We start from the raw sequence: 21,985 nt of genomic DNA, 5'->3' as shown, positions 1-21,985 counted from the left end.
AGAACAACGCATCGGATGATTAATAAAATGACTCGATCGCAAAACATATGTTGAGAGAAAAACAGAAAAATAATGCATTTGTATGTATCTAAATTTTTAACAAATTGTCACTGGAATATTTCATTCAAAAGATACATAATTTCTTAAACGTCAATCGATAAAACTCTTGTTTTTAAATCAGTTTTGATCATTTTTTTTTGTCTACAATAAATTGTCGATATCACTCGACCATCGAGTTATTTTATGTAAAAATCCACGTAACAAACACGCAATCGAAATCTCTAAAACGATTTTTAATAAACAAAAGTGCAAAGCTATGAGCGATTCTACTTGACTCAACGATTAGTCACTTCTCGCAAGATTCTTCACGGTCGGTGCTTCTGCAAGCTGTGCCAAGTAGCTTTGCCTATCTCTCCTCCGCATCATTTATCAGCCACATTCCTATACAGAGTGCCTCAGATTCATTGTATTTCCGCGAAGTTGCGTAATCTAAAAATTTTTCTTAAGCAAACATACGCTCCGGTAATTTTATCTCTAAATATTTTGGACGCGACGTATAAAAGAAAACTGGAGCACTCTCTCTGCACGTCCATTTTTATATCTCTTACGTCATTCACGTTGTCAGTCATTTTTTTGTTGGGCAAATTCGCGACGTGCAAATCCTTTATGCGCTTTATGCTGTGCGCGAGCATTGAAATTTGCAACGTAAGCACAGTTAACGCAGCAGCAGCAGCACGTAGTTACCGAGCCACGTGTTCATCTGCGCGTGTCACGCGTTGCGTAGGGAACAGTCGGCGCTGTCCCGAACGAACTGTCAAAATGGCGGCAATTTCAGTGAATCACACACAGTTTCTCTTCGCGTATCAAGTTGTCAGTGTGTTTAAGCGAACATAACATTTGTGACAGATATAATATTTTCAGAATCGTGAATAAAATGATGACACACAAACAAAAGCTCGCAACAAATCTATTTTCTTTTGCTTGCGCTTTAATTTCCTATAACGCAATTGATCAAAAATTGACTTGGTTTCGCTGCTTTATTCACCGCTTGAAAAAACGACTAACACAGCGTGATACAATTTACCTGTCGATAATTTGACAATTATTGTTATTGTTGATTTAACGATGTGTCGCGTACAAAATGTAATGTTACACGTGTGTGAAATTTACACGCTTATTGATGTTTTTGTAACACACACATCTATACAAAACACAATATATCTTGTGTGCACAATATATTTTTCATTAAAACAATTTTGCACATTTTCTGTTTCGCTTAATTTAATTATTCCGATTTAAAATATTTATCAGTTTTATGTGTCGACATTAATTGAGCTTTGTTTCGCGTTTCCACGCTGTTGAAACATTCGTGTTTTATTGCAATTTAATTTACCACTTTTCAAGCAATTTAATCTCTCACAAAAAATTATTCAGCCGTAATCGTTAAAATTTTACAACGCGTTTTCGATCGCGACTTTTAAAATGGTTGCTTCCAAAATGTTCCGCCGGTGTGAAAATCTCAAATCTTCACGAACACGTCGGGACTTCGTGTCCAATCTCGATTCAGATGGTCGTAGTTAGCGCGATGGTTCGCGAGCTCACGATCGATCGAAATTAATTTCGTGCAAATTCAGCGAATCCGGATTAAATGTTGTATCAGGCTTAAAATCCAGAAGGGTCCATTTTCCCTTCATCGGCAAAATCGATAATTCCCCTCTCGACATGGGGCTATCTGCCAAAATATTTTCCGATTCCGGAAAGCGCGCGCGTGGTCGAGAGCGCGATAGAGAAGAACTCGTCAAGAAAAGTACATGCGTATAAAATAGGGCGTAAACCTTATTGTTCTTTCGGGAATATAACATTTGTGCGTTATATATATGTTCTATCATTTGCACACGCATAAAATTTAATTATCTTTTATTATTTAAATCAACAAAATTAATTGCCTCATTTCTCTAATTTTCCATAAAATAATTTATCTCCGAATCGTAATTTATTCATTTTTATCATGATTAAAAATTTCTCTTTTAACTCTGCGCGTGGCGTATAAAATAACACGTGTAATCTGATCCGGAATAATCTGATTTCCGGCAAGTCACTCTCGTGTGCGAGAGAGAGCAACATCGTTCTCCGGGGAAAACGATTAAGAAAGCTTTTCTTTGCGCTGCTATTTTCCAGTATAACATCGTGTCCGCGGTTTTTGCCGTGACTCGAAACGAATGCCTTCGAGGTTAGCAATCATGTCATGAGATTAATTGCCAATCGTATCGAATACTGACGTACCATCGTGGTGATCCCCTCAGGATCAATCTATTCTCGTTTCCCTCTCAGGGCAGTGTTAGCAGCGACTTGTGCGCGTTCATGTTGCTACGATGCAACCGGCGAAGGTCACAGCCACCAGGTGATCAATGACAAGCGTCCTTGTGTCGCTGTGGCAACACAAGCCATAGCTATCAGCGCTCACGTGCATGTATATGTATATGTGTGTGTGTGTGCGCGCAGGTGCAAAGGCACCTGCCAGGTGTCGGTACGCGCGGGAACGCACGATTCGCTCACGCGCGCGTGTAGCAACCCCCTATCAACTTCGTTGGCTTACATTATTTCGCAGCTCAAGTCTCACTTTTGTTATCGACGTCGGAAAAGATCGAAGTAGACGATGCCTAACTACGGTCGTACACGCGATAATCTCGCGCGGATCGTTTCGTTGAAATTGAATCGAATGATTGGATTTCAGCCTTGAATGCACGCGTACAATATATTCGATTGGTGCGGATAGTCGTAGAAAGAGAAAGAGAGAGAGAGAGAGAGAGAAAAAGAGAGAGAGGGAAACGTTTTGTGTGTATTGTTATTCCGTCGCAACTGCGCATTTCGTTCGCAATGTGCGCCATTAAGGGTTTCTTACCCGCAATAATGGCTTCCGGAAAGCTTTTGTCTTGAATATTATCAAGAATCGCTAAAAGCATAAATCCATAAATTATGAAAACCATGAAGTCTTATGGCGGCGCTTTACACATTGTTATATTATAAATCTACCGTTCATTGCACGAGATCGAGAACGCAAAAACCGATTAGATTACGTAGAAAGCTGTTTTGTATGTGTGTGTGTGTGCTTGCTTTTAACGCGTGCAAGATTTATCTTTGTCCTTCGTTCCAATGGCTAAAGCTAAGTCGCTTGCGCCGCAAGTATTGTGACAATTTTTAATTGAAATGTTTTCTTTTTGGCATTTAAGAAGAAAAAATATTTTCTTTTTAAATATTTTTTGTGTTAACATCGAGTGCGCGTATAATAATAACGAAAAATCGAACTCGATCTACTTCCAATCGAGTTTAATAGCTCGAACGGCAATTTCAGGATACCATGCAATTGCCGATCGTGATAAATTATGTCGCACGCTTTTCACAATAATTTTTTTTCTCTTTTACTGCTCTAAATAGCACGCATTAAAAAAAACAAATTTTTCTGCACATTTTCATCGTTCGCTTTTTTGTCGTTCGAGCAGGCAATATCGAACACAATAATTCGCTTAGTGCACGCAAACACGCATATAAAGCGCAGAAAAACGTTCACTTACAAAAATTTCTAGCAACCATTTTTTATTCCGTTGCGATACGTGTGTGCGGTTTTAATTGAATATATTAAAATATTCTATTTGTTAAAACGGACGACAAAATATAGAAAAGAAAATACTGTGATAGTAAAATACTAAAATACTGTGAAAGTAAAATAATAAAAGTATTAAATAAGTTATTTAAATAAATAATAATGATGAAAGAATTATATTAAGTAAAGTCGGAAACTGATCGAGGAGTTTTTTTAAAGAGATAAAATCATAAATAATTGTTTAGTTTTGCAGTTTTAAATTGTGAAAAAAATGTTCATACTTAATATCTTGTACGTAATATTTGTCAGATGTAGTATAAAATATTTAAAAAAAACTATATATGTTTTTTATTGTTGTTGAAACTCTTGATTACAACACAAAAAAAATTACCTTGGTCACAGTTTTTGACTTAAGACATAAGCATTTATGATAAAAAAAAATTACAAAACTTAATAGAAATTGAAAACAACAGTGTATATGCGGGATGAGACATTTATACGTCGGCAAGTAAAAGTATTACAAATTAAAATGTTGCGCGCGAGGACTCACACATCTTTCTGATTTGCAATTCGCGAAATGACGAACACTGCTTAATTCGACAATAAACGCATTTCGAGTCAGTTTAAACAATTGTCACATTTTACAAGCCACGCAAAGAAGAACGAGGAGCACTGTGACACACGTCGAGAAGATCATTTTAGCACCATTTTAACAAGAATAAAAGCCATTATACTCTGCCTGAAGTCAATTAAATTACTCCACTTAAATTACTCCTGAGGGTCATCGTGTATTGCCGATAAGCATAAAAGTGTCAAATAAGACACGGCGCATCGTCGAAAAAAAATCGTCTCGTCGGATAATTGAATAAATAATAAAAGAGAGGAAAAAAACGTTCTCTTCGGAGGGAAGAGACGTACTGAATAATTAAATTTTCATCAAGCGGTATTTCTTTCGGACGTCGGGCGACTGTCAAGAACCAACTTACGATATTCACAAAGGATCAACGATCCTCCATTGGGACAACGTCCGCGATTTATACGAAGCCGTCTTGGAATGCCCTAAATGAGCGATGACGACAGAAGAGTGAGCGACGTTGATCAGGAGTGGACTCTGCGTGAAAATTACTGGGAGAAGAACAACAGGAGTCACACGGCAGACGGGGAGAAGAACGAAGAGGAAGAAGAGGAGGAAGAAGCTGCTGATTTGTGTGAACTGGCGCCCCATAGTGCAATGAGCGTGGGGGCTGGCAGGGTCGATTCCCCCAGCCCCCAGGACATCAGGCTGCTTCATGATCTCGTCGAGGATCTCAGCAAGGAGCAGGAGGAGAAGAACAAACCGCGGGCGGAACAGGTGAGCAGGCCGCGCGCGTTTTCGGAAGTTAGACCGCGGATAAAATAGAGCCTTTTGTTGCGCGGGAGTTGACGGTCTTTCGTTTGCGACACACGTTTGCTATCGGAGTCCGATAACTTAGCGACGAGAGAAGGAGTCGCGAGTTGAGGACGTTTATCGCTTCACGCTCCGTATCGCACGTATTGGCGCATTCTCGCAACTTCTTGCTCGATTCTCCGAGTTCTGCCAATAATCCGGCTCGCTGTAACCGAGCTTTCTCGCAAAATGGGTTGGCGCACGGATTATATCAATGCGGAGGCGGCGTATTTAGCGCACCGCCGTAGTGCATGGTATTTCTGGGATCGCGGATATCAATTTACTCGTGAGACGTTTCCATTACGTTTAAGTGGCTCTCGATTCAAATCAATCTGTATTTCGTACAAATATGATCCTGATCACAAGTGAACTATAAGTTTTTTTAATGAGTATATTAGCAATTAAAAAATAACTTTTATAAAATAACTTTTATAAAATTACTTTTTATAAAATTACTTTTTTTATAAAATTACTTTTTTTATCAAATTACTTTTATAAAAACGAAGCGTACAGAAAGTTTCGATGAAACACGCGAGAACGTTAATAAGTTTTTATTACGTTTGTAGCGAAAGAAAATAAGTTTTATTATTATGAAAAAATACAGTATACTTTACTTAATCAAGATAACTCTATTTTTGAAATTTCTGTGTATATATATATATATATATATGTATACGTAAAAGTATAGTATATTTACAACGGAAGTTAAGACAATTTTAATTAACGTAAAAGTTTGTGTTTCACAAACAACCAGTTTCCACTCGGATTTCAACGTGAAAAACACACGATAAATCGTATCTTTCCACCACACACAGAAAGTTAGAAGTTTCGTTTAACAGAACGGAAGTTAGAAAACGGAATTCAGTTACACAGAGCGGCCACTTATAATTTAAGAGGAAATCTAAGTTCTCGGAGATGCTTTGCGCGACGACGAAGAGCGATCGTTCTTCGTTTTTTCTTCAAGTTGGACGAACGAGCGCGAATATGCAAACTAGGTTGACGCTTATCGATGGCTCCAGCGCTGACTAGTGAGCCAATTGCAATCACCCAAATTGGGGCGGAACGATTTAGAAGTGTTTGAAAAACACTTCTAAACAGAAGTGTTTGAACAAACGACCGCGAAATTGATGGCGGTCGTTTCTCAAAACATCGGCTCCGTCTTAATTTTTCTAATTAATTTTTCCGGTTTGATTTTCACGAGAACAATAAATTCTCACCTGCCTCCTTTCCTTTCCCTCTCCCTCCCCGCCCGGGTATGTCCCACGAGAATACCGGCTAAAGTTTCGACATTATAACTTTAGGCTTGTCGGGAGCTGTGGGAAATATTGCCTACTTCGAGGTTCGAAAAACGAGGACGCCGGGAATTAGACTTAACTCTTCTCGTGAATTTTATATCCTCTTGCGACATAGGCCTATTTCAAATCGAAGAGAACAATGAAGTACTGACGGGATCAGTAGTATTTTCTCCCCGTCATGAGTATACTAAATCCCTCGTATTAGAAAAATCTCTCTTGTACTTTTTCCTGTAAAAAGTCGGATTTGTTTCCTGCAACAAGATAATTATCTCATTTGCATTACGTTTGACAAAGGAGATTAATTTCTCTCGGAAATGCGCTGCGATATGAAAATGGCACAAAATCTCGCGGTAATACGATTCCCGTTTATAACAGAATAATAAAATGCGATGTCAGTTCTTTTTTTAGAAACTCAATATTCACGCTACGTGTTTCATATAATAATAATGTTAATATATTAACAGTAATATTAATATCTCTCTATTATTAATATTAATATTAATATCTCTATTAATTAATATTAATATTAATATCTTTCTAATATTAATATCCTTATTAGGATCCTCGAGAAACGATCTGTTGTATTTTCATCAGAAATAATATGTGAGGATAGATTCTTATCTGGGTCACAGCCAATTTGCGAGACGTAAAGAGCAAGCGGTATTGCTCGATTACAAGCGCGCCGTCGGGAATAATACGGTTGTGCAATGTAGGCGTCAGAGCGGCGAGGACGAAACCAAAGGGTTGCTCGCTCGTGACAAGAACTTTGATCGCTCGATTGCGCGAGAACGATCGCTTCGCGAATGATGTTAGAGCGAAAAATAAATGAAAAGAGAAAAAAAAAGTGATCGTGCGACGAAGGACGAAGCGCGGGGTTTTTTCACGGCTTTAGTCATGCGATTTTTCTCCGCTTTGCGCGGTTTTTTTCTCTTCCGTAGACGAGCGAAAATAAATTCATTATATAGCTACCGCGTCGCACAGAGGAAGCACTGACCGTGCGCGCAGATCGTTCAAAAGGTTCACGGTCGGCGAAGATTTTTATTCGGAAAGATTTTATAATCGCGACACAGAAGGACATCGGGAATTTTTGATGTATTCAACGGGAATAAAAAATGAATTGCGATCGGAAGGAGAGGCGCGAGACTACATGAGCGATAACTGATAATATCGCGAATCTATACATTCAATCGCGTTCTACACGAGACTAACTCAGGTTTTTTTTTTTTTTTACATGAACACAACGTTTGTTTGTGATGAAACGAGCACAGATATACTTTAGCGTGACACGCGATTCTAAATAGACATGTTTTTAGATGGAATACGACAGCACGAAATTATGTAAATGAGACAAATTGAACATGTTTCACTAACAAGCTTTACGATTATATTGGTAAATAGAAGAATTTGTATTTCTTTGTACGATTTGTACAGTTTTTTTTTTTTTTTTTTATTGCTGTATTGAAATATAAAATGTAGTACAGTGAGACGTGGGAGATGCGGGAGATTAGGGTTCGACTCCTGGCTGAGGCCTATTTTTTTGCGATGAATTTTTTAAATTTCACTGTGAGCTAATTCATATGTATGGATAATTCATATTTGATACAAAACATACAATATAAATTTTCAAATTACACTCAGATCAAATTGTTATACGTGTAATAAATAATTTACACGTATAATACATGTTTTTAAAATTAAATTTATTATTTATGTTTTTAAACATTTATATTTCGCGCACGCACATGGCTCGCATTGACCAACAAACTCTTCGATTCTAGTTCGATTCTATAGAATTCTATAGAATTCTAAATTTGCAAATTTATTTATAAAATGTACAAATATAAAGAGACGAGAACGCATTCGCCGTCATTAATCTATAAAACGTTTGCTTCTCTTGTCTAACTCTTACGATGAAGAATTCATCGCGATTCTCCTCGATATTGCGAATAGAGAAAACTCAATAACTAGAAACCCCGTTATCTTATGTACGCGACCTCTTTGTAGATGTGCGTGACATTTTCGCGATATTGGAAGAAAGAGAGACATTTCTCTATTCTGTGCTCATAGCGCGCCTTGCTTCACAATGTGTTCTACATGACGTACCAAGGCATATAAGACGTCGTCAGCTGGCGTCCCGCGCACAGCGTTGCGCCGCGCCGTTGCATCCCGCTGCGCCGCGTGGCGTCGCGTATTCTCCCTTCTCGACACGGGGGTGGCTCACAACGGAGCGAGTTCTCGGCAGGCCCGAGCCTGCGCAGAAGTGGGCGTTTCGCGCGCGAGCGTTACGTTCGAATCAATAAGAGCCCAAGCAGCACAGGTGGGTCGTCGTCGACGGCGGCGACGGCGAAGCCAGCGCGGCGCGCATACCGTGAACGACGCTGAAGCGACGGGACGCGCTTACGCGACGCGACGAAGGGAAGTCGACCGCTTGCGGCGCTGGAAGGGCCGGATTCGAGAGGTGAGGCAGGGACGCTTGTCGCGCGCGGAAGGGTTAGCGCGAGGACAGAAGGCCGTCGCAATCTGAGTTTCTCTCTCTTTCTCTCTAATTCTCTCTTTTTCTCCCGTCCTTTCTCTCTTTGTCTCCTCTGCTTCTTTCTTTTTCCCTCTTTATCTTTATCTCCTTCTCCCGGAAACGGAGAGAGTCGGCGAAACGAGATGTCGGCCGGAACAACGATCGCGACCGTTCGAAGCGCGCGACGCGCCTACGCTGGAGCGTCTCTCTCGCTTTAATCGCTCGGTCGTAGTGCGCTTGGGTACGGGACGACAATCCCGGGCTTCGTTCACTGGGATGACGAAGAGACGCGTCCTTTCGCAATCGGCCGTGCTATCACGTCGTGCTGCTGCACACTCCGGAGATCGGAGTGCGTCGTCATCCGGGCTTATTGTCGTCGCGCGTCTCTGTGAGAATCTACTTTTGTCTCCGGATGTTTCTGAATAATATAAGATATATGTTTCGTGTGCAATTTACTACTGGTGATAATAAAAAAGTTTTGCGCGTACTTTATCTTTCCGGACGAACTGTGCGAAAACCGTGTCTTTGATCAAGACACACTGATGTCCTCTTGATTCTGCTCGTGATCACCAGGTGTAATATGGACTCGTCGGAAGCTGACACTCCGTCCTGTCGATCAGTCGAACGAAGAATGTGGAACTTTACTATTGTGCTTACAACGCGATAGAATTATAATACCGAGAAAGAGAAAGGATTTGTTTTTTTGCTATATACTTGCGCGTCGTTGCATGCAACACTTGTATACACCACGCGTCGTAATAATCCAACGAAATGCAAGTGATAGTTAGCGAGAATCATCGTCGAGCACACACCGAAAGTAAGAAGACTCGTTCTACTTAACGTTTTAAGAGAACACGCACAATTATCGAACTGACAACGTTTTTATCCTGCCGCGTTTCAATCAATTCGAGAAGTCAATCTTGTTAAAAACAAAAAAAAAAAACAAAATCTCTTCTCATGGACAGAACCTCGGAAGAAAAGGCGCGAAAGCCCGTTTCGGTATGAGACATTCCGCGGTATTCGAAATATCCGCGATCTACACATATCGAGCGAGATCGGTAAGGACTGCTTGCGGAGGTCGCGCGACGTTCAACGAGAATCGATTGCGCTCGGTCGACCGACACGCGAAACGAAGGTCTTTCCATCCGAGCGTAAGGAAAACTCACGAGGGGGATTTCAGCGCGTCTTCGTGGACGGGAAATTGAAACGTCGCAAACAGAATGCCGCCTGGCGCATTATCATTGAAGGATTCCACCAGTATTAGCCCGTGCCAAATCTATTGAGGACATCAACGAGGGTTGACCGATTGTTGAGTCTCGTCGGCGAGAGCAGCAGCAGCAGCAGCAGCATCATCATCGTCATCATCATCGAGAGGGCTTTATCACACGAGCGTTTGCATCGAACTACTAATTGCCAATAATTTCATCACGTTCCACTCACTGTGGGACGCAATACTCACCACACACATACACACACGCTCGATATTTGCGTTCGCGTGCGAAGCTGTGTTTGTCGTAAAATACAAGAGAAATCTCTTAGCGTACCCGCGTTGGAATCTCGATATCTTGCTGAATAATTCCGCGAGGAATAAACTCTCGGCGAGGGTGAAAGAAAAAAAGGAAAGTGTTTCGAGACTGACATTCAGAAAGTTATCGTTTTCCAATTGAGACTGTTGTCACGTTCCATCCATTATTGCTAATTAATTATTACACACAGTTTATTGTGTCGCGCACAGCACGACAAGTGGAGAAGATTAAGTTTAAGCCAACCCTTTTACATTTTATACCGATATTATCGAGCAAAGAGAAAGAGAGAGAGAGAGAGCAATTTTATAAGTCAATCAAAAGAGAGAGAGAGAGAAAAACCAAAAAACAAAAAACAAAAAAAACAAAAAGGGTGATCGTTCGTCGCAAAACAAAGGAAAAGGCGAAGTTTTGTTGTCTACTTTACAGAACGTATATATAAATTGTATTATCAACAATTATTAGTAATTCGTCTACAAATACGGTCACAAGAGCGAGTTTTTTGAGACTTAGGTGACTCTACGGATGCGCACACGTCCTAACAATAAATGCACAATATTTAATGTTAACACGCGACGAGCACAAAAGAGAATTCGCTTTGTCGAAATCATTTGAACGAAGCGGTTGATTACGGTGTTTACGATTAAGACTATATAGAAACAAGAAACATCAGTGAGAAAAGAGATAAATAGACGTCAGAAGTATAAGAAAAACAAAAATAAAAATAAAAATAAAAATAAAAACAGTTAACCCAACAGTCTTTCAAAGCGTTGAACCCTCTTTTTTGCATTGCCTTGTCTTTTGCATCGCGATGCCGACTAACGGAGTACGATAACCGATAACGGATTTACTTGAATTAAATTTGGTTGCCTTACTTGTCGTCGGACAACAACAGCGATCAGCGTCTTTGCGAATCTTCAGGGATTCGCCGACACGCGACTTCGCTCTCTGGTCACTAATATTGTAAATAAATAAGAGGCGATCGACACAGTGGGACCGTAACAGTCGATCCCCGTCGATCGCCGAGCCAATACACTTCGTCAAGATTCAGCTGTTCAAGGAAAAACTGTCGAAGCCCCAGCCTCCGGGTTCGTCCCAATTGCGGGACGAGCACATAGCGCTGCGCTCGGTGAAGAAGGATCACTCGGACGATTCGCCGACGATTGTCAAGGTGGCCAATCGGCCGCCGCCGGTGGTGATCAGGCGGAAGCAGATTCCGCTGCCGCTCGAGGCGAAACAGCAGGACTCGAGTGTCGCGGACTCCAGCATCTCCGACGAGGTTCGATCCCAGGAGACCAGCGAGACCTCGGAGAGCATACGAAGACGGGATCGCGGGCGTTCTCTTCGCGACGACGAGGAATCGCCGCACGAAGAGGAAGAGAACGCTCGAGGGGGATTCGAACTCTCGTTGGAGAACGACAAGGATCGCTCGCGTGGGAAGTGGAGCTTTCTGCCGAAGTCCGCGTCAACGAACGGCACGGCGACGAGAGTGTTCGCGGAGATTGTGAGCGGTAGGGGCGCGTCAACCTCGACCACTAGTTCGTCGTCGTACGAGCGCGATCTGCAGAGTCTGCTGGACGATCGGCCGCGCGAGAACAGCGTCGGTTCGAAACGGCGCAGGGAGGCTGGAACTTCGGCCGAACGCTTCGCCGCTAAAATCAGCGGCAGCACGTCCTCGGATCTACAAGAAGAGAGCGAGCTGTCGTCCGAGGAGAGGGACGCCCTGATCGAGGGCGTTGTTAGAACGCCGTCGAGCGTCTGTCGCAACAGGATACCGAAATTTGGCGCCAGACGGAGGATCGTGGCCGCCTCCGGATCCTCCGTTCCTCGTGATTATTACTCCCGAGCGGCGGGAGATCGACTTTTCGGACTTACCGAGGATCATCCTTGCTGCGTATCGACGACAACAACAACGACGGCAATGACCACATCGGCGTCGAAATCACTGACGCGGCAGCAGCAACAGAACGTTCACGTGATCAGCGAGAACGCTCACGTGATCAACGACGACGAGACGGACACCTTTCCCGACGATCTTCCCAGCTCCTCCCAGAAACCGACCTCGGCGCCCACCACTCTCTCCCTCGGCAGGAAGATCACGTCCTGGACGAAGGAGAGCAAGGATCTTCTGGTGAAGTCGGTACCGTCGGCGAATACACTCGCGCCCACAACGATGACGTGCATCAAGTCACCGCGAGCGATGTCGGAGCATCTCCTGGGACAGCTCGACATGCCGGTCGCGCCTCCAGCCTCGGTTCTCGGAACGCTCCGGGTTAAAGGCGGTTCGTTACGGGAAGGCGATCGAAGCGAGAAGATGACAGAAGTGCCGCGACAAAGGTGGAGCAGCGTCAGAGTCAAGGGCGGCAGCACCAAGAGTCTGTTGTTGGAGAATGGAGGACCGCAACCGCCGCTCAAAAGTATCAGAAATAAGGTATATCACGTGACGCGACCCAAGCGCGCGAATGTCATTCAATTAAAACTATGCTCGTTAGTCACGATCTTGTCGCAAATTATACCCCCTCTTCAAACTCGAGCTAATAACACTATTGTGCACACGTCCTGAATCATACGCTCTGCTGTGTTCCGTCCGTTAGAATAGAATACATTGTACGCTCTGTATACATATATTCAATGTTCGAGGAAATGGAATACACACCGTAATGGACTGATCGACATCGCGACGTGCTCTATAAATTGCTGAAATATATATTTCATTGGCCCTCCCTCTCACTAAATAAATTGATAGGTGCGATATATATATATATATAACGTATAACAATGTTATACGTGAGAATATCGGGTAAAGTTCGCGGTTAATGATACAAAGTTTAAAGATTGTTTGACAGTTTGAACGATCCTTAAAAGATTAATACTGCAGAGATAGACAGAGAAAACTGCGAGCTATTTTTACAGATATTACATCGATCGCGATATTCACTCGCGCAACGTTGTCGGACTCTATAACGTGTGACGGAGATTTGAACCGCTTGTGTATGTTGTCGGAAAATATTGTATTTTAAATCTTTTCGAGATGACGTGCAGCGAAGCCACAAAAGTTCCATACGGAATAATGGAACTGTCCACAAAATGGCAAAGGATTGTCTATCAGAATGGCGCGTGTTTTTAATGATTTGATTGTATTATCACAAAAAAAGAGTTAAACTAAAAATCTCAATTAAAACTGAAAGAACATTGATAGTCTTTGTGGAAAATCCATTCTGACGATCTTTTACTTCATCTTGTGCCACAATTATATATTTGTATATAGTGCGTCTTATTGACGTAGAAATAAGAATTATAGATTTTATTCCGATACCTCATCTTATATTCTGATATCTGCTTTGTTCTCTTTACGTAATTACTCGCGAAGAAAAACTGCTATCGCGCACAATTTTAACGTTGATAAATGTGACGGTTGAAAAAGAATTTCGAAGAAGTACTGACTGACTGGTGATCAATTATTAAACGTGAAATCGATTCACCTAGATATCTTCTCATTGTCAAACATTTATTATCCTTTCGAATGTATTATTTGACAATTAAAAAACTTTATGGTCTTTGTATTTTTTCACGTTACAAATTTTCGTTGTATTTTTCTACGTTACAATTTTCTGCATTTATCAAATGTTTTTCGCGTTTTTATCAGAATAGAATGTTAACTCTCAAATATCACACTTCATTTTGACATTCACAAATATTGTACTACCTACACTAGTGCGAATTAGGGATTTTTGACATTTTTCATAGCGCACCTTTTTGCAAAAATAAAAGCAAATTTATTTCGAAACGCGTGTCTTTCAAGGTAGAATTTTCTTAAAAAATTGTTTGTGATATTTAAATTGAATAAAAATATTAATGTTAAAAAAAGTTGATCTTTCTTAAAAGTTTGCTACTTTTTTATATTAATAAATATATTTTTTATATTTAATGAATAAGTTATAGATTTAATTTCTCTCGCACACGTGCAGATTCACAGATTGTATCACGAGCAATTTTTTATTCTTTTTTCTCTTTCACAAACTTTAAGACACTTGATACTAAGAAATTTCCTACACGACATTGTAGAAAGTGTACATATTTGTCGTAGCGGGAAGAGATTGTTACAGCTTGGTGTTAGAAATGCCAGCCTGTTAAAAGGCGATGCGAATTCGCACTAGTGCGGTGTTTAAGGATTAAAAGGTGATTTATCTCGCAAAATAATTTTTTTTTTTTTTTTTTGTAAAATTAGTTGAAAGTCAAATTAGCTTTTTATCTTTGCGAATAAAAACAAATATGATGGTACAACTGAAGAAACTTGTCCGAAAAAAATGCATATTACGATTAGATACACTGTGGGCAAAAAAGAGAAAAGCAAAATATTGAAGAGCCAAGCGAAGCTGTACAGTTGTTGTCGATTATCTCGAATAAATCATTTGGCGAGATCCAAATGTATCTCCGGCGAGTTTCTTCGATTGACTCGGTCAGATACCATTTTATGCATCGTCGGGAATGCATTGTTTGCAAAGAAAACAAATTTGACGACTTCATACCACAGACTAGTTATGGCGAAGAGGATAAACATCGCATTACCATGCCTATACCGCAGTAGTGGATGTGTTAATGCTATTTTCAGACTACACATATGTACTCGTGATGTATTCTGGTGGGCTACTGCCTCGTCGAAAAACATCGATTGTTCCCTTTCTGTCCGGCATGAACTTGCGCAGTTAAAATAAAATGATTCGATTAAGTAATACAAGCTTTACATTACGTTAAAGTGCTGCAAGGATCGGTTGACGTAAATATAAAAACATGCGGTATAAAAAGGAAGAGATTTTACTTTCGAATTCTCTTTTTTTTTTTATTGAAAATATCACTTTTTATATAAAAAGTCTTATATAAAAAAAAATACTTCTAAGAGAAATATGTTGAATCGCGCTCTCTCTTAGTAATTCTACCTCGTAGTTGCGAATTACAACAGTGTCATTTTCAACAATTACGCTTGAGCAGAAGTTTGCGCAAGTAATTGCTACAAGGTTTCATAAACGAAAGTGGAAATTACGAGGTGTCATTTAATATTTACCAGGAAATCCCTCGGGTTGTCATTGAGCGAGCGCGCCCTTTCTGTGGGTCACTACCCAAACCCATTACGTCGATCTAGCAAGTCGGCAATTAGTGCATCCCTGCAATTAAATTCGACGAACGGATAATTAGTTCACGTTTTTGCGTTCCGATTAAATGAATGTCCTCTTTAGCGCGAGGGGAATCCCCGTGAGAATAGTGCGTGACTTGCAAATTAGCTTTTGCGAGTCTTACACAGACATAGATAGGAAACAACATAGATACAATGATAAGTCAAATGATAAATTATTAAATTTTTTGTTCCCTCCGACGACGCGCAATACGATTGCGATAAAAACGATTGATAACAGTTTCCACACGTCGCGCACAACTGCGCGGTTATTATCGGAAGTGACGTCGACGACCGTTACATAATTGTCCGTTTGAGAACGAAGGGAAACGAAGAACTATTAAGTGCAATAAAGCGAAAATTGAAATGGAATTGAAGACATAAGCGACAGTTTTTACGAGAAAATTATAATTTAGAATTTAGTTGGAAAAATGATATACAATTATTACACAATTATATTAAATATATATACAAGATTAATTAAATTACATAAAAATAGTTATTTTATTTTATATATGAAAATAACGCGCAAATAAATTTTAAACAAGTTATAATACACAATACTAGAATATTTTATTTATAAAATATTCAATTATTTTTCCGCGCGATACTTTCAACGCGATACTTTCAACGCGATCAGACGATATCAAATTTATCAACAAGAAGAGATCGAAATCTTGATCTTATTAATGAATGTCTAGCTATTGTGTAAGAAAATGCGAGATGTCATTAATCATAATATATTTAGATAAAGCGATAACGCGAGGAGGCAAAAGCATTATAAATCGACTTTTCTTATTAACAAGAAGGCGGCGGCGACGACGACGCATTGGCTTTAAAAAGATCGACGACGGATTACGCTTGTTTGTAAGTTAAAGCTCCGTGTTTTCCGTTTGTAAAGCAGCCTTCGATTTACAGTCGAGATGCCTGAAAACACATTCACGCTCGTCTGCGTTGGTTACTTTCAGTAATTACGTTTTACGGCCGCAGAATGAACACGCGGTGCCGTTTCAGGAAGTTCACGTAACAGTCCGTTGAAATATTTAATATACCGAAAGCCACTGCGAACGTTTTAATCGACGTATGAAAGAGGAAAAAATTAATTAATTACTTAAGTTACTTAAAAGAGAGAGATTTCTTGCATTAATTCGCAATAACTCTCTCCATTAACACATTACTTCGCTTTTCACGGATCTGAAAGTGTGTCACTCACAAGATTCGTGGATAAAAGCGAATATGATCTGTATATAAGAAGATTTTAAATCTCTCTTTGTAAAAGTAACGTATCAAATTATTCTAATCACAGGAATTATCCTCGTCAATCCATTAGGAAAATTAATTAAAAACTGCCATCCGAGCGATTCGCGATAATAACAGCGATAATAATTCTATCCTCGTAATTAGGGTGTTTCACCGCTTGATAACGCGATACTCCACTTTGCTTGTTAATTACATTAATTAAGCGCAAAATGCGTAAAACGAGCGTATTAGCGCGTTTAATAACAAAAAAAACTGAGCTATATCTCGCTCTAGACGCAGATGACGATCTTTACCGCAAGATTGCTAAACGTTAATTGTCGCGGTATTTTTATATTTTTTCCTCCCCTTCCCTCATCTTAATAATGTCGCGTGCTTTTAATCTCGTAAAACTGACTGCCGTATACCTCACCACTCTAGTCGTCTCGCCAAGCCGTTAAAGTGATTCATCGAACATGCTCATAAAATGTCAGCCGCCGTCGCTTAACTCGACCTTTCCGAATGCACTTAAGCACGCGATCGATATGTTATCAAATTAATGTCATATAATTGTAAAACGAATTGAAATTAAAATTCCATCACGGAGATCCATTTCGTCAGCTCTTGTAACATATATGATACAATTATCGTTAAGCATCGACGAAGTAAAACCGAAACGGAATTAATCTTAATCTTGACAAGCGCAAACATGTACGTTTAATGGTTGCAATTCGTTTCCGAAACGCGTGAATTTCTCATGCAACGTTTTGAGGCAGGAACGAAGCAATTTCGAGGAAAGAGAATTCAAGATTATTGAACTACAATTCAACTCGTACCTCTTAGAACCACATATATATATATATATGTATATATATATATATACATATATATATATCGTTGATCCATTTTTTCCTTTATTAAACTGCGCACAAAGAGAACTCCGATGTCACTTGTAATTCGATGAATCAGCCGCGAATATCGGGAAATGCGCCTTGACACTTTTATCCATCCCATCCTATTTTTGATTTTTACGATCTGCGCTTTATTACTCGCGCTGAATACCGGAGCAAAGCCATTCGCGATTTTATATCGTCATCATCATCATCATCATCATCATCATCATCTCACGACGATATCCAGAAATGCGCAAAATCGTGTTACATATGTTTTTTTTTTTTGTTTTTTTTATGTGAAACACAGAAGCAATTCCGGATATATTTATTGACGATATAATTTTTTAATATTTTACACGGTTGACTTTTTAACTTGCTATAAAGTTCTATATTTTCTAAAGAATTGATTTTTTAATTTCATATAGTTGAGTTTTCTTTCTTAATTATCTTATCAAACAATAATAATTATAAGTAACGAACATTGGAAACTTGCTTGTATAGAAGTACAACTTTGAATCTTTTTTCTCGTTAGAAACTTAGACATGTTTGATTTATTCAAATCGAGTTTGGCATTAACTCTCGTGACATTTCATATAAATTATTCATCATGATCGCAACAAACTTCGAAAATGTTACACGAGAAGTAATATAACTTTTGGGACATTTTTTCTCTAAAGAACAACAAAGTTTGATATAATCAAAAATTTATAATATTGGAACTACGTTCTTCGATATGGATTCGGAAATTGGATGATGTCTTTTAGCGCGCGTTTCTGTTTCCGTTCTAATTTCCGATTTTCCAACTTTATTCCGGGGTTTTTACGATCCACTTGTGTTAGTAGTCCTGTGCGTATATCGGTGTGCGTGTGTACCTAAATCTCGCTCGACTCTAGCGGGGCTGCGTCGAGTTCGGACCGGGCCGAAGGCGGCAGCAGATGTTTTCTGAAAACATTTACCACACACTTACCTCACGGTGTGTGCAACAGCCTCTCGGCGCCGTTGCGCTGCCAGCCTGAAGCGGACCTGTGCGGCCTCGGACGTTTAGTTTTGCCGCGCGTACGGGAGCGTGCGGAATCAAAGCGGGAACGTCGAGAGAGTCGGCCGAAATTAGATCACCTCTCGTGAAATTCGCTGGAATCCGTGCGCGACGTGCCCCGAAGAGCGCTCGACTGGAACCAATTAGATTTTCCGCACCACCGTGAAATTGTTGCGGCGATCTCATATTGTCGCTCTGTTACCGCGATATAATCTGATTTTTTCTATGGAAAATCAAATACAAAGTGTAGGAAATATGAGGAGCGTTTAGTGAGATTAATTTAACGTGTCCGACTTTTTTGGATAATCCGGTCGAATTGAAATTCTCTCAAGATCTTGTTGTTCCCATAAAAGTCGCGCGGAGAGATGCGCGCAACGTGAGATTTTTATATCGTCATTCCTATAAAGCAATTCGATGTAAAATGTTTTTCGCGAGAAACTTCGTTTGGGAAATCGATGGAAGATTCCACCAAGACGAGGATTTATATTTCCGACGAGTTGTAATGCCGTTTTGAATGAGCGTCACGGTCGCGCGGCGTTTCAAATCAACCCCTTTATGGCAACTGAATTCGCGGGATGCGAGCAAAGGTTGACATCGTGAGATTTACCGACGAATTTGTTCGACGTTCCCGAAGGCTTCTTTAACTCTGTAATCAGCCACCATTCAAGATTTCGCATTAACACACACCGTCGTCGCGACTCATCATCCTCTCTTCGGTAGAAGCTCTTCTCGGTAGAGAAGAAGAGTTCTCATCTCGGACAATTTCTCGGGATTATTATGTATTTTTCCATTCCTTCTGAAGCGCTTCTTTCAACGAAATAAACAACTGAATCGAGCGAAATTGTAGATATTTAAGTCCAATCTTTCGAGCGAATTAAAACTCTACGAATTTCGAAACGACTCTTTCGATTTATTTGGTTAAGATTTCCGGCGAAAAAAAAAAATTGTTCGAGTCGATCCTTGCGACATTACTCAGCTACGAAGCTACGTTTATCGTGAAATTTTCTGAAAATGTTTATTGCGGATCTCTAACGGAACGCTAAAATTCCACGAGTTTTGAACGAGTTCCAGTCGATGCGTCCTCGAACGTACGCGATCCAATATCTCCTCGTACTTCTGAAAGTTGCTGATTAAAGACTGTTTAAGCTGAGTGATGGGATCTTTTGTGCGATACAAAGAATCGGCGCGAGTTCACAGACTCTTTGCGCGAATCGATTGAACTTTCTGCAAAAGCGATTTTCTAACGCCAGTTTCTTCTTCGCGCTTCTTTGAAAAAGCGCCTGAAGAGCTTTCAAACTTTCCACTGATCGATATCTGATCAGGAAACGTCATTTACTTCACGTAACCGAGCCACAGAAAAAGAGACGGGGAGACAATTGTCGCGTTTGACTCAACGGAACTTTTTCAAATCGAACAATATTTATCTGCTTCGTAATTGCAAAATTCTTTTGTAACAAAGCAAAACCATTAAATCTTTTGTTTCACGGTTGCTATACGAATATTGTCTCGCAAAGATAACGAAAAGAGTCTGTGGAGTGTTTCGCGCGCGTGTTTTTCTTTCCGAGATACAAGCCAGAGGCTTACACGTGAGAGAGGAGGTATTTGTTGAAGAAAGCGGTCAAGACGCGCTACTAGCGTTTATCATCAACTACACAACTGAATTGTTTTCCAATTTCGAAGAGAGCTCAAATCCGCAAGATTACACCACCGTAATAAGATTTGAACTTCGCGACCGATCTAAGTCGCGAAGAAATATCGAAAATTGCTTAGACTCGCGCGGAAGTTTGAGAGAAACAAAACCAAAGAAACACAACGGAGAAACAGGTGGTTTCCTTGGCCGCTGTTTATTTTCACTTTCGCGCGCATGTTAAAATCGTCGAAATATCGTCACCAGTGGGTAGCGTCCGACCGAGAATGACACTGGAATTTCTTGTGAGAGTGTCGGGAATCATGATGCGCTCGTATTTTCTGAAGGGAAAGAAGCAGAAGTTTGGCTCGACCCTGTCGACGGTAATCGATGTTTGTATTACTCTTGCAATATTCTTTTTTTCATTAGATCTAGTACCATTAAAAAAAATACACATATCTTATGTAAACCTAACTTTTCAACTAACTGTTCCAATAGTTAATTTGTTAAACAACATTTGTTAGAGAAATAATTCTTAGATATGTAAATAATGTTAAACATAATAATTTTCAATATTTTCAAATGTTAAAATGTTAAAAAAATTTTTAGTTAACTGTTCCAATAGTTAATTTATTAAACAACAATTATTAAAACATTTATTCAACAATTATTAGATGTAAAATACAAGATGATAAATACATTAAATATAACAATTTTCAATATTTTAAAATGTTTTCAAATATTATATATTTTTTTAAATATATTATTTTATAAAATATGTTGTTTAAATGTTATTTTGTTAAAATTAATTCTTGAATAAATGTCCAGAATGATACTTGTCCGTGAGCATTGGTGCATTTACCTTATAAAAATGAGATTACGTAAGTGAGATAACGAACGTTGCAAATAATAATCAGATAATCGTTACGATGAATTTAGCGTGCACGTGTTTGTTCGTCAATGTTTAAAATACCGCAATGACGCGTTCGGATAAGATTTGTCGTTCTCCAAATTTACTTTTCGAGTTTCTGTGCACCACCCGCTCGCATACCATCTTAATCAAGTCATTGTTTACTCGCGTTTATTCGCGCTATCAACGAGCCGTTCTACAACGAGCTCTCTCCCTCTCTCTCTTTCTCTCGTTTAATCTGCGCGCGGAATTGCGCGCGTGCATTTTCGTATCGATCGGATCGTTGCGTAGACTGGTACGAATCCGAATGAAAACGGGCGCTTTCATGCCGACTCGTTTTGTGACACAAGCGTGTACCTATATCTTGCTATATCTCCAAGTATAACCGGGCTTCGACAGGAGCTTTCTTCTCGTTAAAACGGATTACGAACGAACGCATATTTCCGCGCTCCGTCGATGAGACGACCTCGTTTCCAATTGGTATTTCACGTTTGCGTCATTCGCAAATGCGTTCGGTGTTTTGTGAATACTTTTTTCTTGCAAAATATATGATATTTAAGAAGATTATTACCCGAGGTAGACTTTATTTTTAGATAATGTAATTTAGAAGAAAACACATGTGCCATTCTCTCTTGTGTAATGAAATAAATATCATATCACGGCAAGTGGTAACGCAAGAAATTAAACAATTGTCAATTTATTCGCGCGTCTCTACAAAGAGAATGTTTACACACATGCGACGTTTAAATTTTCTAT

At 39.9% G+C, this 21,985-nt stretch overlaps 1 protein-coding gene across 4 annotated transcripts in view; it reads left to right on the top strand.

The window, feature by feature from the left end:
* LOC109856259 (potassium voltage-gated channel subfamily H member 6) overlaps positions 1-21,985 on the top strand; it is a 109,306-nt gene that overhangs the window by 67,600 nt on the left and 19,721 nt on the right. The window contains exon 1 of one of the 4 annotated variants that reach the window (XM_020431319.1): positions 8,759-12,788. The exons of 2 other annotated variants lie outside the window; for them this stretch is intronic. In XM_020431319.1, coding sequence (XP_020286908.1) covers positions 12,279-12,788 — 510 coding nt within the window. In that variant the 5' untranslated portion in view covers positions 8,759-12,278. Of the gene's footprint in view, positions 1-8,758; positions 12,789-21,985 lie in introns of those variants that run through there. One more of the 4 variants, XM_020431320.1, reaches the window with a different exon arrangement.

The sequence above is a fragment of the Pseudomyrmex gracilis genome, unplaced genomic scaffold (genome assembly GCF_002006095.1).
Source record: "Pseudomyrmex gracilis isolate BER0280 unplaced genomic scaffold, ASM200609v1 scaffold_112, whole genome shotgun sequence".
Taxonomy (NCBI): domain Eukaryota; kingdom Metazoa; phylum Arthropoda; class Insecta; order Hymenoptera; family Formicidae; genus Pseudomyrmex; species Pseudomyrmex gracilis.
This window is presented reverse-complemented; position numbering and strand designations above follow the sequence as displayed.